Raw genomic sequence first — 14,689 nt, forward strand, 5'->3', positions numbered from 1 at the left:
AAAAGTGAGTCGGTTATACGTGCGATCCATATTCTAGTTCAACGATTAAACAAAGTGTTGAATCCATAGGGAAATTAGCCAAACGTAGGCTAAAGCTTCTGTCTCAATCAACGTTAAAGAATATTAATATTATTTGCCTCCTCTGAAATAGGCTATTTCTGAATAAAAAAATAAAAAAATAAATTTAATTTTCTTTGCGTCTGTTAATACTGGTTTTGGAGATGTCAATTTGTATTGTTTGAAGATGTTAGTCATTTTTTCATTGTCAAAGCCGACAATATTATCTACCCGGGTTTAGAATGTGGATATAGGCGGCAGAACATGCGCAGTGGCAGTTTGTGCCATATTGGAATGAGGTCGTGAACGACTAGGCGGAAAGAGACGGCATCTAAAACCGAGTTGAAAAACTATTTACTGGTAAGAATCAGATTATGTAACTAAATACTCACATACTATATTTTGTTTATTACGAGCTTAATATGATATAATGCATTTTGATGCTTTCTGCGTCTTTTTTCCCGTCTCTAAAAAAGATGACTCGGGCTCGGTCGAGTGCAAGCGCCCTTATTGCTCGCTACAGTGTAGCTAGCCTATTGCTCAAGCCATGACGTTCTAGTAACTTGACTTGGTCACAGACGTTTTTAGCATGTGCCGAATCAGCCGCATTCGACTTGGTGCATTTGGCATCAGAACTGACCTATATGGAATAAACACAGAGGCTATGAAATACATGTTATTTCTTGCATTCTGTGTCCTTCTCTTATTGCACGTTCCATTGTGAAAGTTGGATCATCGGCGCTCGTGCCTGTGCAAAGCTATTGCGTTAATAGCTTGAAAATTATTGAAAGCGTCTATCGAGAATTCCCCGAAAATGTTGTTACTGAACTTAATCCATTTATCGCTCTTATATAATAAAGGCTGCACGATTTATAATAGACGACTCTGGTGTATTTGACTTTAAATCAAATAGGCCTAGGAATCCTTTAGATTTCATTTTAATTTTATTTCATTGTTGTTGTATGCCTAACAGATAAATTATGCTATAAACATTGCCATTTACACGTAGGCTAATCTAAGCACTAAACTGCCTATAACTCAACTATAACTCCAACTTCCCAGTTATGCAACTTGAGTAATCGCAGCAACATTGTTTCAATTGACATTTTGCTATAAACTGCAACATTGTTTCAATTGATGTGCCATGTAGCCTAAAATGCAACATTGTTTTATTTGACTTGCCGATGAAATATCAATATGAAGTGTTTTTTTGCATAAAAATGTGATTTCCACTTCTCCCGGCCAAGCTCTTCTATGGGCATTAACACGACAAATCCAGTTCAAATGACAGTTACAATACTGCGCTTAATGTCTTGTGACGTGCGAGGGGCACATTTAGGCCACTATTTGACAATGGCAACATACAACACTGAAATACAATCTCTCAAATAACAAGAAGCCTATGTGTAAGCTAATTGCTGACAACGAGGATTCATAAACACATCAACACATTGTTGTGAACTTGTTGTACTTGATGAAAATACTCCCATTCGTCTAAGGTTATTCTCGACATAAACCCATGTCATCAACAGACTTCACTTTCGTTTACAGTACATTTCTCAAACCCTTGTGTGTCCAATCAATGCATTTCTTTAACTTGCATTTCCTGCCCAGCGACCACTCAGTGTGACTCAGAGGACTTCATTCAGTCAAAGGCATGTTAAGCACTGATCATATGATCCAGTAACTGTTAGGAGGCGGTTGTAAAGATCAGCGTGTGTTAGTGTATGCATTCTAGTTTCTCTTTCAGGGTGAGTCAGTGTACATTCTGCTAGAAAGAGTCGGTCTGAGAGTCAGGCAGTCAGTCTGCTGGTGGTGAGTGTGAGTACTGGGTAGGCCTCTATTAAAGAGTACTGGGTAGGCCTCTATTAAACGATGGGGGAAGTTGTTCGTTTTCCTGTTCACTTTGGTGATTAAGTAACAGTTTGTTTAACAGAATGACCTGTGAATTCCCTAAAATTTCAGCATCAAGAAATAATTTCTCATCAACCCCCTCCTCTTCTCAGCTTCATTCAGACTTGTGTATATGTCATATGGAAATATTGAGGAAAAAACATGCTGACATTTTCAAGCATTCTTTGTCTTTCAATCAACAACTTTGAAAATATTTTCTGGAGATAATCAGTTATCAGAAGGCAGCCCAACACTGAGGGCTGGCTCTTTGTCAATAGCTAAATGGCTCTGCTGCTCTTTTCATCCTCCCTAGTGTTTGAGACGTGAGTGTGACCTCAAGCACAATGAGGTCCTCAGCTGGATAGCTGTGTGTGTGTGTGTGTGTGTGTGTGTGTGTGTGTGTGTGTGTGTGTGTGTGTGTGTGTGTGTGTGTGTGTGTGTGTGTGTGTGTGTGTGTGTGTGTGTGTGTGGGCAGCAGGGTCGTGGGTAAAGGGCTGATCCTGGGTTACGTGGGCCGTGGTGTCCGGACCGTGGTCAGGGAGACCCTGTCTGATGGCTGTCTCCTCTTTAATAGAGACATCAGACATGACAAAGACAGGCCTGACAGCCCTGCTGAATGGAGCAGCAGTGACAGAGCAGCTATCCTCCGCATCCTTTACACAAACCTCTCAGCTATTGTCATCTCTAATGCTCTCTCATGCCCAGTATATAAATGCTATTTCTCTTGTTGTGTTCAGTTAGTTTATCCTCTTTGTTGTCACAGAGTGGCTATAGCCTACAGTTCAACTTTGTTTCAAAGTTGTGGTCTGTTTGAGATGTATTTCACCTCATTTAGCATTTAAAAAATGATTAAGTCCTCTCTCATACTTTTAGCAACTTAGCAAGGTCATTTTGTATTAGCAAGGTCATTTTGTATTAGCAAGGTCATTTTGTATTTTCAAAACACGTACCTAAATATTCTCTGTGTCACTCTTCTCTCACACACAATAACTAAACTTTGTTTATACTTCCATTTGCTAAGCCGCCCTCCCCATCCCAAAAACAAAATGTAAGCACTGCACCCTAAGACCACCTATGCCACTTTTACCAACAGCCTACTATGCTTTCTTGCTCTCCTGGTTTTGGCTGTCAAACAGATTTAAAGAATGATGTCCATCTTTTCTAGATAATAATCTGTCTTTCCTTTCTTCCCCAGAGCTTCTAGACTTGGTCGGTAGGAGGAGCCAACATGAGTCATGAGTTGCTGGAGTCCGGTGAGTAACAACATGGACCTGCAGCTTTGTTACTGGTGGAGAGGGCTTTTTGACACAAATAACATAATTAACCTGTGTGTGTGTATGCGTGTGCGTATTTGTGTGTGTGTGTTGCAGACGGAGACTCTAGTCTGGATGTGTCTGACTTTAACTGGGATGACTATTTGGAGGAGAACGGGGCAGTGTCTGTGCCCCACCATGCCTTCAAACACGTAAGTACTGAGACTATTTACACTCCTCATAACCACACACAATACTCATACAATGTTGATCAATAGTTCACCTTATAAGAGCTTTTCATATATCATTCTCCCCAGGTGGACCAGGGCTTGCAGACAGGTCTGACTCCAGGTATGAAGCTGGAGGTGTGTGTGCGTTCAGAGACCGACCAACCCTACTGGGTGGCCACCATCATCACCACCTGTGGCCAGCTGCTCCTCCTGCGATACGAAGGTTACCACGACGACCGCCGTGCCGACTTCTGGTGCGACATTATGACGGCTGACCTCCACCCCCTGGGCTGGAGCCGGGAGCAGAGCAAACCCATGAGACCCCCCGAGGGTGAGGGAGCTAGGACTGGGGAGAGAACTCACTGGGATGGCTGTTGTGAATTATCTCTTCCACTCCCAACTAGTTGTACGAGGGTTATTACGGGGTTATTACCATGAAATCTAGACCTGAGTTTTTCAAAGACATTTCCCAAGCTTGTTTTTATAATCCTTAACCATGTCTCTCCATCGCCCACCTCAGGTGTGAGAGAGAAGCAACCAGACTGGGAGGGTGTCCTGGAGAAAGCCCTAGCTGAGAAGTGCAGTGCACCTGCCAACCTGCTGGAAGGGGTGAGAGGGGCTCAGTTATAAACTGGAACAACTGGGAATGTATGCCAGATAAGCAAGGGTTTTGAACTCACTTTTTATCAGTAAGGGTATTGCTGAGTGTAATCCAGCATGTCCTTACTTGTGTGTCTGCCTGTGCGCTTACGCGTATGTGCTCGTGTGTGTGTGTCTATAGCCCCAGCGTGGTAAGGACCCAGTGGACCTGATGTCTCCAGGCTGCAGTGTGGAGCTGCAGGACAGTGTTGACCCTGGGGTGGCGTGGGGCGCTGAGGTGGAGGAGAACATGGGTGGCAGGCTGAGACTACGCCTAGCAGGCACAGAGAGACTCCCTGATACACACTCCACCCTCTGGCTCTACTACCTGCACCCCCGCCTCCACCCACCTGGCTGGGCCAAAGAGCACGGCTGCACCCTCAGGCCTCCTTCAGGTAAACAGCTCTTTTCAGAAAGATCTTGGGTGAATTCAGTTTCAAAATGCAAAAAGCTAAATATGATTCATTAATAAATCTGAGGTTGTGTTTTTTTACTGTTTAATATGATCATTTGTGTGTGTGGTTGCTTGTTTCAGCCCTGGTCCCCCTGCACACGGAGGAGGAGTGGGAGGAGGTCAGACAGAGGATCAGTAATCAGCCTCATGATGAGGCCCTCTCTGAAGAGTTCTATAAGGTAAAGACACTACCAAGCAGTATGTATTAGCACTACAAGGGTCTGTGGAATACCAGTGCAATATTGATCGAATGAGCCATCACTGTGTGTGTGTGTGTGTGTTTGCTTCAGGACCGGCCTGCCATTGCTGCCCACTGCTTTACTGAGGGGATGAAACTGGAGGCCGTTGACCCTACGTCCCCTTTCTGCATCAGTCCTGCCACCGTTATCAAGGTGACAACCTCTTTACTGGCCCAGTCTCACCTCAGGCTCCTAGAATTGTCGGACTACGTTCTTCTCGGACCAGAGATGATTCATATGACTGGGTTGGATGATGGCAGTACAGTAGTGAAGGCACTCCAGCCCACCCAACAGTTTCAGCTATATTGTTGTTGCATATTCAGTCCACCCAGATCAGTGGTCACCTCAGGGCTAGGAGAGTAGAGATTTGCTCAAATAAATCCTGACATAGTACCCATGTAAACTCTGGGAGCCTACCCACCAAGTAGAAATTGAAGTCATTAAGATACAGTATGGTAGTGTATGTGAGGTTACCTTTGGGTGAGATATGCTTATGGAACAAGGGTAGGGTAAATACCGCATAGAGCAGACATGACCCACTGGGCACACACTGGTTAAACTAACGTGGAATAAAAGTTGATTTGCTGTCTGTGCCCAGAGGGGAGTGTGATGTGATACCCTACCTCTCCTCTTCAGGTGTTCAGTGACGAGTGCTTCCTAGTAAAGATGGACAGTCTCCGTGGTGATGATTCAGGGGCAGAGGGCGTTGGGTCCTTCCTGTGTCACAGGGACAGTCCTGGGATCTTTCCTGCCCAGTGGAGCCTTAAGAACGGCCTCCCGCTCAGCCCCCCTCCAGGTGATGAAACGCTCGTAACATTTACAGAGCTACTTTTAAAAATGTGCTCAGTTATTCTTTTTTAGGATTGATCTAATTGTATTGTGGTCTCTCTCTCCGGGTGTGTAGGGTACCAGGGGCAGGACTTTGACTGGGCAGACTACCTGAAACAGTGTCAGGCCGAGGCAGCACCACAACACTGTTTCCTCACAGTGAGTCAAGCTCTGTCTTACATAGAGCAATGCATGTTATATAACATGAGTGTATAGCATGGGTGAACATGGGACATGAATACTCTCTCTCTCCTGATGTATCCCTGTCTACCTCTCAGGAACAGTCTGATCACAGCTTTAAAGAGGCCATGAAGTTGGAGGCGGTCAACCCAATCTCACCTGAGCACATTCACGTGGCAACGGTGACCAAGGTCAAAGGGCAACATATTTGGCTTGGCCTGGAAGGTGAGAACCTGTAGCTACGCATCTTGGCCCAGCGCTGTCCGGGTTAGGCCGTCATTGTAAATAAGAATTTGTTCTTAACTGACTTGCCTAGTTAAATAAAGGTTAAATAAATAAAATAAAATAATCATATCTAGGCCCTGCATTTTTCAATCTTAGTCTGGGACCATTTGAGTGTGGGCTTGTGCACACTGATGGTATTAATGTTAGATAATGAATTAGTTCTGTGGGTCTAAATCAGTCTCTTTGTGTCTAGGGCTGAAACAGGCTATACCAGAGCTGATAGCTCATGTGGACTCGTTGGATATCTTCCCTGTCAGCTGGTGTGAGACCAACGGTTACCCCCTGCTGTACCCCATCAAACCCAAAGGTGGGTGTCCCAAAATAAGATAACATTGTGTCTCTCTCTCTCTAATGTGAAGGGGAGCCACTAGCATTCCACAATATGCATGGAAGTTTTAACCATTGCAGTCGCCGTATTTGACAGTACTCTGTATAGTTTCAGTAGAGTTTTATTACTGGTGATTATATATTGTCTTACAGTTGAAAAGCAGAGGAGGATTGCTGTGGTGCAGCCTGAGAAACAGTAAGTAGGCCTATGGGAAAGGAAGGAATCTATCATTGGCTGGTAATTGGTTGTTTGTCCACTTTTGATTGGTTAACACTCCAGTCCCATGCACTTTGACCCCTAAACTGTATCTTTGTCCCTATAGCCGAGCACCACCCAAATCCACAACACCTGACACACTCAGGTTGCAGTTGGCCAGCCAATCAGAGACTGGTGAGTGTTTCTCATGTAGACATACCAGAGAAATAGATTATTGGGGTTTCTGACGTGAGGCACACCTCTTACATTCTGTGTGATGTGTTTGTGTACAGGACAGGGGAATGGAAAGTACTGCTGTCCCAAGATTTTCTTCAACCACCGCTGCTTCTCTGGCCCCTACCTGAACAAGGGCCGCATCGCGGAGCTGCCCCAGTGTGTTGGCCCTGGCAACTGTGTCCTGGTTCTCAAAGAGGTGAGGAGCACCTGGGTGGGATTGGAACAAACATACTACATTATGTTAGGGCTGTGGCGGTGACCGTTAATTAACATAAACACCTTAAGCATCTCCGGGATTCCACACTTACAAGCTGCTGATGTGGGCGTTTGGAACATCTAGGCCTACATTTTAAAAAGTCGAAAGGAGTGGCTATTGTGTTGAGCGTAAAAGTGATCATTTGAAACAGGTCCTATAGGCTACACTTAATTTAGAGGTAACTTAAGTTGTGATAGGTATACAAACCATACAGATAAAAACATATGGGCTCCATGATGCTTAAGGTGTTGGGGTGGCAGGGTAGCTTAGTGGTTAGAGTGTTGGACTAGTAACCGGAAGGTTGCAAGTTCAAATCCCCGAGGTGACAAGGTACAAATCTGTTGTTCTGTCCCTGAACAGTCCCACTGTTCCTAGGCTGTCATTGAAAATAAGAATGTGTTCTTAACTGACTTGCCTAGTTAAATAAAGGTAAAATAAATAAAAATGATACTATTTTGATGATTTGGAAAAAGTTGGCAAAAAAGGCATGCGCTTCCGCAGAGAGAGAGAATTGCATTGCTGCTCTGATTGTGTAGCAAGCAAGTTGGGAGATATCTAATCAGTGGAAGATGGAATTAAAATGACAGAATTAAAAGTAAAATTAGAAGGAAAGGCTACAACGACCAAAAGCCAAGGCTGCTATTTATAATCTGAATGGAGTTGTTGTTATTTGTAGGCTAACTGTAGGACTGTGAGAAGCGCAGTAGCGTTATGGCTAGCTTCAATTAGCCTAGTTAGCTTACTTCTCTCGGTTTGATGCAGTCAAGGCAGATAGGCTGCTATGCAGTCGGATGGGTGATAAATAACTAGCAAAAAGTTAGTCTACTAGCACAAGTGGTTGCTGTCTCTTTCTCACTCTGTACCTGCTCCAGTGCTCCGAGCCTCCGAGTGAGCCTGCGTCTTACTCACACACCGCACAGCCCCTCCCTTGCTCCATAGTAGTTAGAGCTGCTTGCTCTGTGCGTCTCTCTCCCTCCCTTTCTCCCTAGCGGTTAATAAAGTAGCAAAATAATTGGCTTTTCTGATCGTTGTCTTTAGGTCAGTTTGGAATGTGTTTAAAAAATGTAATGATGCATATTGGGTCCAGGGCTTTCCCGTGTCCTTTTCAGAACGGGACCTCTAACTCCCATCACCATTTGTCCTCATCATTAAGATTATTCAAATTCAATCATAAAGTGTTTCGAACGTAATTAGAGGGACTATAGAGCGCTGAGTACCAGGCCATTAGTGAGGGCCGTTAGCAAGTTGGGTAGGCTACACATAAGCGACCAACGGTCACAGGTAATTTGACTGTGGTCATGACTCGTCACTCCCTGTGTGGTGGTAATACGGTCACTATGATGTAATAACTGTATCACATTGTACTAAAAAGTCAACTAAACTACTCAAATCCCCTAAGGGCAGTTGGTAATAGGGCAAAATCTTGCTATCCCAGAGATCACTCCTGACTTCCCAGTTAGACTGGGAACAGTATCCATGCTAAGCCCTTTATGTCTCTCTCCATCTCCCTGTGTCCTGTCCAGGTGTTGACTCTGCTGATCAACTCAGCCTACAAGCCCAGCCGGGTGCTCAGGGAGCTGCAGCTAGACCAGGAGGACCGCTGGCACGGCCATGGAGAGACACTCAAAGCCAAGTGAGGAACGCATGCTCTATCATAACGTCATTACAATCACCAAATGCACTTTCTGCATAGATTCAGTCTAAACTTTTATGCTCATGTTTGTGTTGAGTTGATGATTAAAGTGTGTACTGGACCTGGCTAAGCTGTTCTAGCGTTGCTAACCTGAGCATCTGTTCTTGACCGGCAGGTACAAGGGAAAGAGTTACCGGGCTACGGTGGAGATAGTGCGTACAGCAGATTGTGTGGCGGAATTCTGTAGGAAGACCTGCATCAAGCTGGAGTGTTGCCCAAACCTGTTTGGACCTCGCATGGTTCTGGAGCGCTGCTCAGAGAACTGCTCTGTGCTCACCAAGACCAAATACAGTACGTGCGACCTACTCAATTGCTCTAAATCAAATACATATGAGTAAAACCTGGTGTTCAGAAATCCGGTGTTATGGAGATAAAGAGGCACTCAATGCTGATAAGTAAGGGGGGAATCAACAAATAGGGGACGCAGTGTCTGTTTTATGTGTATTTCGTTATGCACCTACAGTGCATTTGGAAAGTATTCAGACCCCTTGACCTTTTCCACATTTTTTTACATTACAGCCTTATTCTAAAATGGATTCAAATGTATCAGTCTACACACAATACTCCGTAATGACAAAGCGAAAAAAGTTTTTTAACTAAAAAAAATATATATTACAAATAAAAAACAGACAGATCTTATTTACATAAATATTCAGACCCTTTGCTATGAAGCTCTAAATTGAGCTCTGGTGCATCCTGTTTCCATTGATCATCCTTGAGATGTTGCTACAACTTGATTGGAGTCCACCTGTGGTATATTCAATTGATTGGACATGATTTGGAAAGGCACACACCTGTCTATATATAGTCCCACAGTTGACAGTGCATGTCAGCAAAAACCAAGCCATGAGGTCGAAGGAATTGGCCATAGAGCTCTGAGACAGGATTGTGTCGAGGCACAGACCTGGGGAAGGGTACCAAAAACCTGCTGCAGCATTTAAGATCCCCAACAAGACAGTGGCCTCCATCATTCTTAAATGGAAGAAGTTTGGAAGCACAAAGACTCTTCCTAGAGCTGGCCACCTGGCCAACTGAGCAATCAGGGGAGAAGGGCCTTGGTCAGGGAGGTGACCAAGAATCCGATGGTCACTCTGACAGAGCGCCAGCATTCCTCTGTGGAGATGGGAGAACCTTCCAGAAGGACAGCCATCTCTGCAGCACTCCACCAATCAGGACTTTAGTGGCCAGAACACACTCCTAAGTAAAATACCCATGACAGCCCGCTTGGAGTTTGCCAAAAGGCACCTAAAGGATACTCAGACCATGAGAAACAAGATTCTCTTTGGCCTGAATGCCAAGCGTCACGTCTGGAGGAAACCTGGCACCATCCATGCTGTGGGGATGTTTTTCAGCGGCAAGGACTGGGAGACTAGTCAGGATTGAGGGAAAGATGAACAGAGCAAAGTACAGAGATCCTTGATGAAAAACTCTGTCAGAGCATTCAGGACTTCAGACTTGGGCGAAGGTTCACCTTCCAACAGGACAACAACCCTAACCACACAGCCAAGACCACACCGAAATGGCTTCGGGACAAGTCTCTAAATGTCCTTGAGTGGCCCAGCCAGAGCCCGGACTTGAACAACTCTGGAGAGACCTGAAAATAGCTGTGCAGCGACGCTCCCCATCCAACCTGACGGAGCTTGAGAGGATCTGCAGAGAAGAATGGGAAAAACTCCCCAAATATAGGTGTGTCAAGCTTGTAGAGTCATACCCAAGAAGAATCGAGGATGTAATCGCTGCCAAAGGTGCTTCAACAAAGTACTGAGTAGGGGTTCTGAATATTTATGTAAATGTAATATTTAAGGTTTTTTTGTTTTTATAAATTTGCAAAAATGTCTAAACTGTTTTTGCTTTGTCATTATGGGGTATTGTGTGAAGATTTATGTGAGGGGAAACGCAGCAAAATGTGTAAAAAGTCAAGGGGTCTGAATACTTTCCAAATTCACGGCGTATGTTGATGATAAAGCATTGGATGCAGAATGCTCAGGAGGACTGAGATTGGAGTATTGATGTGTTCTCTGCAGCGTATTATTATGGTAAGAAGAAATGTAAACGAGTGGGCCGCCCACCAGGGGGGCATTCTAACCTAGAAGGAGGGGTGAAGAGAAGAGGTAGAAGGAGGAAGAGGAGAAAGCAACTATTTGTCCATAAGAAGAGACGCTCCTCAGCCTCACTAGACAACACACCTGCCGGTTCACCACAGGTAACAGACACACTCCACACACACACACACACACACACACACACACACACTCACATCGAGATATCTTTAAACTTAACCATCCCTTTCTCTAACACAGGGCAGTGGAGATGAGGAGGATCTGGATGATGAGAACTCTCTGAGTGACGATACTGGCTCTGAGCTCCAGGATGATCAGGACGATTCAGAATATTCCATTGGGAAGTCTCAACCACCCACCCCATCCCCCTCTCCTCCTGCAACGCCCAGACCAACCCGAAAACGCAGGAAACCTCGCTCCCCATCTTACTCTGATGATGAGAACCACCCACCTTCACCAAAGGTGAACTGTACTGTGCTTTTCCTTTTTGTCTGTTCACTGTGAATAGACGGTTAGGTGTTTAGCAACAAAACCGATGCGTGTGCAACTATGGGGCAAAACTGACAGTTTGGCTTAGATTGTTGATAACATGTTAACTATATTTCGTTTCCAATGTTTATTGAAAACATAAATACATTTGCACAATGAGCACTTGTTGTCCCTCAAATACATTGTTACAGTTGTTGGTTAGCTAGCTAGCAAGTTTTAGCCATATTAGCGTAGACATCAGTCAAAACACCTCAAAACAAGACATGATATCAAGAACAAGATCAAACTAGCTGAAACGAGCCACCTACGATTCCCCACGTGGCAGCTTCTTGTCATTGTTGCCATCCAGAATCACATCACACAACTGTCTGCCCCATTGAAGTGTGCGCATTGCTTTATGTGACGTTGTCAGCCAACCCGTTTCTATATATAGTATGATGAATTAATTAACTGCATCTCTGTGTTCTGCAGAGCTTGAGAGGTGAGGCTCCCCAGAAACTGTGTTTGGACACCAGTCCCCTGGAGTGGAGTGTGACTGATGTGGTGTGTTTCATCAGAACCACCGACTGTGCTCCCCTGGCACGCATCTTCCTGGATCAGGTAATAATCACACACACATACACAGAATCATTATCTCGACTGTATAACAAGCAGTGCTTGACTTGGGCCGGATCTGTCTGGAATGCCGTACTGGCACTTCTAATTTTGGGGGAATTGCATACCGGCACCGTTATAAAAACAAAGTAACCTATTGCTGGCCCAGATTCACACACTAAGGCAAAAAAGGTTGGTCAAAGTGGAATGAAAGCGTGATCTTCATTGAATAGCAATGGAGAGTGAGCATTCATTTCCTGATTACTCTTTGTTCAAGTTTATTTGTCGCTAGTCTGTGAATCTGTGAGTGACAGTAGGCTGTTCAAGATTACGCAGATTGAAAATTAGGGTTTGTAAAGTTATGAAAAGTCATGGAAATTAGATTCATAGTTGTTGTTTATGTAATTCATGAAAGCAATTTTTTTAAATATGATCAATCAATTAAAAAATGACATCGGCCATTATCGGAATGACCCTTCAGTGCATGTCTGTGCTGCGTTGCTGCGTGTGTGCTGCATGTGTGCTACGTGTGTGCCAGTGCGAGTGGGCCGTTGCCCGAGGAGAGAGAGCGTGACATTTCAGCAGCCGGTAAAAAATAATGACAAACAGACTAATTAGAATTCAAAACATAACTTGTAGTAGTTATCTTGCTATTTAACTATTGCTAACTAAGCATTAATTTTGTTGTTTCCTTTCCACCGGCACTGTAGAGCCTAAATACATCTGCGTTGTTGGAAAGCTGTGATTCTCCTCAATTAAATAGTAGCCATGTAATTGCGACAACTTAAAACATATTTTAATCATAGCCTAATTGACAAAGAACTTGCTGTGCATAGATCTCCTCCAAAACATGAATATTTAAGCCTTATATATTAACATGTCTAGTTAGATAGGTTGCTTTGAAGTAGGCTACCTTATCCATTTGATCCCTGATTTATTGAATGAGGGAATCATTTTATAAAGACAAAAGTATTTGGTTGTAATGTTGAAAAGGCCAAGCCTGCACACCCAGGAGCTCTCCAGATGGAGGGTTGACCACATGTGACTAACAGTGCAGTTCTATGTGGGGTCTAAGTGCCTTGATCAAGGGCACAACGGCAGGAGGTGGTAGGTCTACATGGGATCAGACACAGCAGCTTTCCAGTGTCAATAATGCTTAACTTTTTCTTGTAGGCTATAATAATAGTACTACACATGTGGTTAAAAGGCATGGAAAATGTGTATAAACCATTAATGGTGAATAATCAGAGGTCTCTATAGTATAATGTCATTTGTGAATTTCGGTGAACGTAGTCTAATGGACCGACTTGGAAAAAGACAGCTCCTGCACTTCTTCTATCCCAAGTCAAGCATTGGTGTACAGTGTGGCCTAAATCCATGACTATTGTTGTCTAACCCCATGACCATGCTTGTGTTTTCAGGAGATTGATGGACAGGCTCTGCTTCTGCTCAACCTGCCCACACTGCAGGAGTGTATGGACCTGAAACTGGGACCAGCCATAAAGCTGTGTCACCATATCGAAAGGGTGAAACTTGAATTCTACCAGAAATTTGCTACATAGCTGAGGGTTCTGAACGAAATAAACATTACATACAGTCAGTAACATTAAATGACTCCATAACTGATTTCCAGCTGGACATCCTTTGGACCTTGCACCCAGGCCCAGCACAACAGCAGCAGTCATGCATGGACATCAGATGGATCAAGACTTTCATTTTTGCCTGTTTTTTACTGTGTAATGGTCAGAAAGGGTTCTGCCTCGTTGTATTCTAGGTAAAGACACCTTAACATGGATATTCATGTTCAGGTTTATCTCACCCACAATATCAAAATGACTCCTGGTTTCATTTGATCAACTTGACAAGCATTGACAATGCAAGGATTTAAGCACAAAGACAAATAAACCATGTACTATATTGCGGTATGTAAAGTGTACATAGCAGGGTGAATTTGTATATAGTGTACATATTTAAAAGGTCTTCTAGTACAATAGGGTGATTAATGGTTATAGCCTGATTTTCTACTAAACATATTTGCTTTGAAAGTATCTGTGCAAAGGTCTTATTTCAAAATGTAGACATACATTTGAGATTGGAAACCCACAGAAAGAGCCATCCCCACTGTTTGACACCCTTTTCGTCTTCTCAGAGAGGGATTTTAACATCTAATCATATTGAAGACATTAACTAGGGCTTGTTGTAAAGCATTAAGATATAGGTGTTTTTGGAGCAAAATTCAAATAAGTATAAACCAAATATTGGGACCCTTTGTGACCCTTTATATATTTGTATAGTTTTACCTTTTAACTACAACTATTGGTGGACTAGTGTGTGTATGCTTTATTTTCAGGAGCCATTCTACTAGCTGTCTTTGCTGTGTTTGTGTTTTATTTCCCCTGATTTACCTGTCTCTGCCATTGAGATCTATTACTCTTACAGGTGATAAAACTGGAATTTATTCATTTGATTTTGTCAATATGTTTGTTGAATATGATTGCTATAAGAGAATGTGGAATTAAAGCCTGAATCTCATCCCAATAGAGAGCAATAGTATTGGCCTCATTTTGTAGGCACTTACTCCGCCATGGTTCATTGGACAAAACCTATGGGGAAAATGTCGTTTTTGGATAAATGGCGAAAATAAGGTGTCTGTTAAACACAGGCTTAGGTTTTATAGGTTTTGTTCTACGAGATAATCAGCTAACGTCACTTTGTGTATTTTGAAGCACGTATGTAATAATTAAAAAACACAAAGCCTTCATAAATCATAAAGGTCATG

The 14,689-nt window shown here is 43.5% G+C and overlaps 1 protein-coding gene across 2 annotated transcripts; it reads left to right on the forward strand.

Moving 5' to 3' along the window:
- Positions 1-325: 325 nt before the first annotated feature.
- On the forward strand, positions 326-14,450 carry LOC139371226 (scm-like with four MBT domains protein 1). 2 transcript variants are annotated; one of them, XM_071111435.1, is made up of 21 exons: positions 326-417; positions 3,146-3,203; positions 3,321-3,415; positions 3,521-3,764; positions 3,954-4,042; positions 4,215-4,467; positions 4,608-4,705; positions 4,817-4,918; positions 5,402-5,561; positions 5,670-5,752; positions 5,872-5,998; positions 6,252-6,365; positions 6,539-6,581; positions 6,709-6,776; positions 6,875-7,014; positions 8,598-8,707; positions 8,883-9,058; positions 10,792-10,970; positions 11,068-11,289; positions 11,788-11,916; positions 13,332-14,450. In XM_071111435.1, the coding sequence occupies exons 2-21, from the start codon at positions 3,179-3,181 to the stop codon at positions 13,470-13,472; spliced, it is 2,598 nt and encodes an 865-aa protein (XP_070967536.1). In that variant the 5' UTR covers positions 326-417; positions 3,146-3,178; the 3' UTR covers positions 13,473-14,450. The 2 variants fall into 2 exon arrangements, with proteins under 2 accessions (XP_070967536.1, XP_070967538.1); XM_071111437.1 differs by having other exon boundaries at positions 339-417; positions 10,840-10,970.
- Positions 14,451-14,689: the final 239 nt, after the last annotated feature.

The sequence above is a fragment of the Oncorhynchus clarkii genome, chromosome 17 (genome assembly GCF_045791955.1).
Source record: "Oncorhynchus clarkii lewisi isolate Uvic-CL-2024 chromosome 17, UVic_Ocla_1.0, whole genome shotgun sequence".
Classification (NCBI taxonomy): domain Eukaryota; kingdom Metazoa; phylum Chordata; class Actinopteri; order Salmoniformes; family Salmonidae; genus Oncorhynchus; species Oncorhynchus clarkii.

What these genes read in the sequence shown, in the direction of transcription:
- LOC139371226 (XM_071111435.1), top strand. Translation starts at nt 3,179, where the DNA reads ATGAGTCATGAGTTGCTGGAGTCCG. An exon ending in GTGTCCTGGTTCTCAAAGAG is followed by an intron (nt 7,015 to 8,597) that starts GTGAGGAGCACC and finishes TGTCCTGTCCAG; the next exon opens with GTGTTGACTCTGCTGATCAA. An exon ending in CACGCATCTTCCTGGATCAG is followed by an intron (nt 11,917 to 13,331) that starts GTAATAATCACA and finishes TTGTGTTTTCAG; the next exon opens with GAGATTGATGGACAGGCTCT.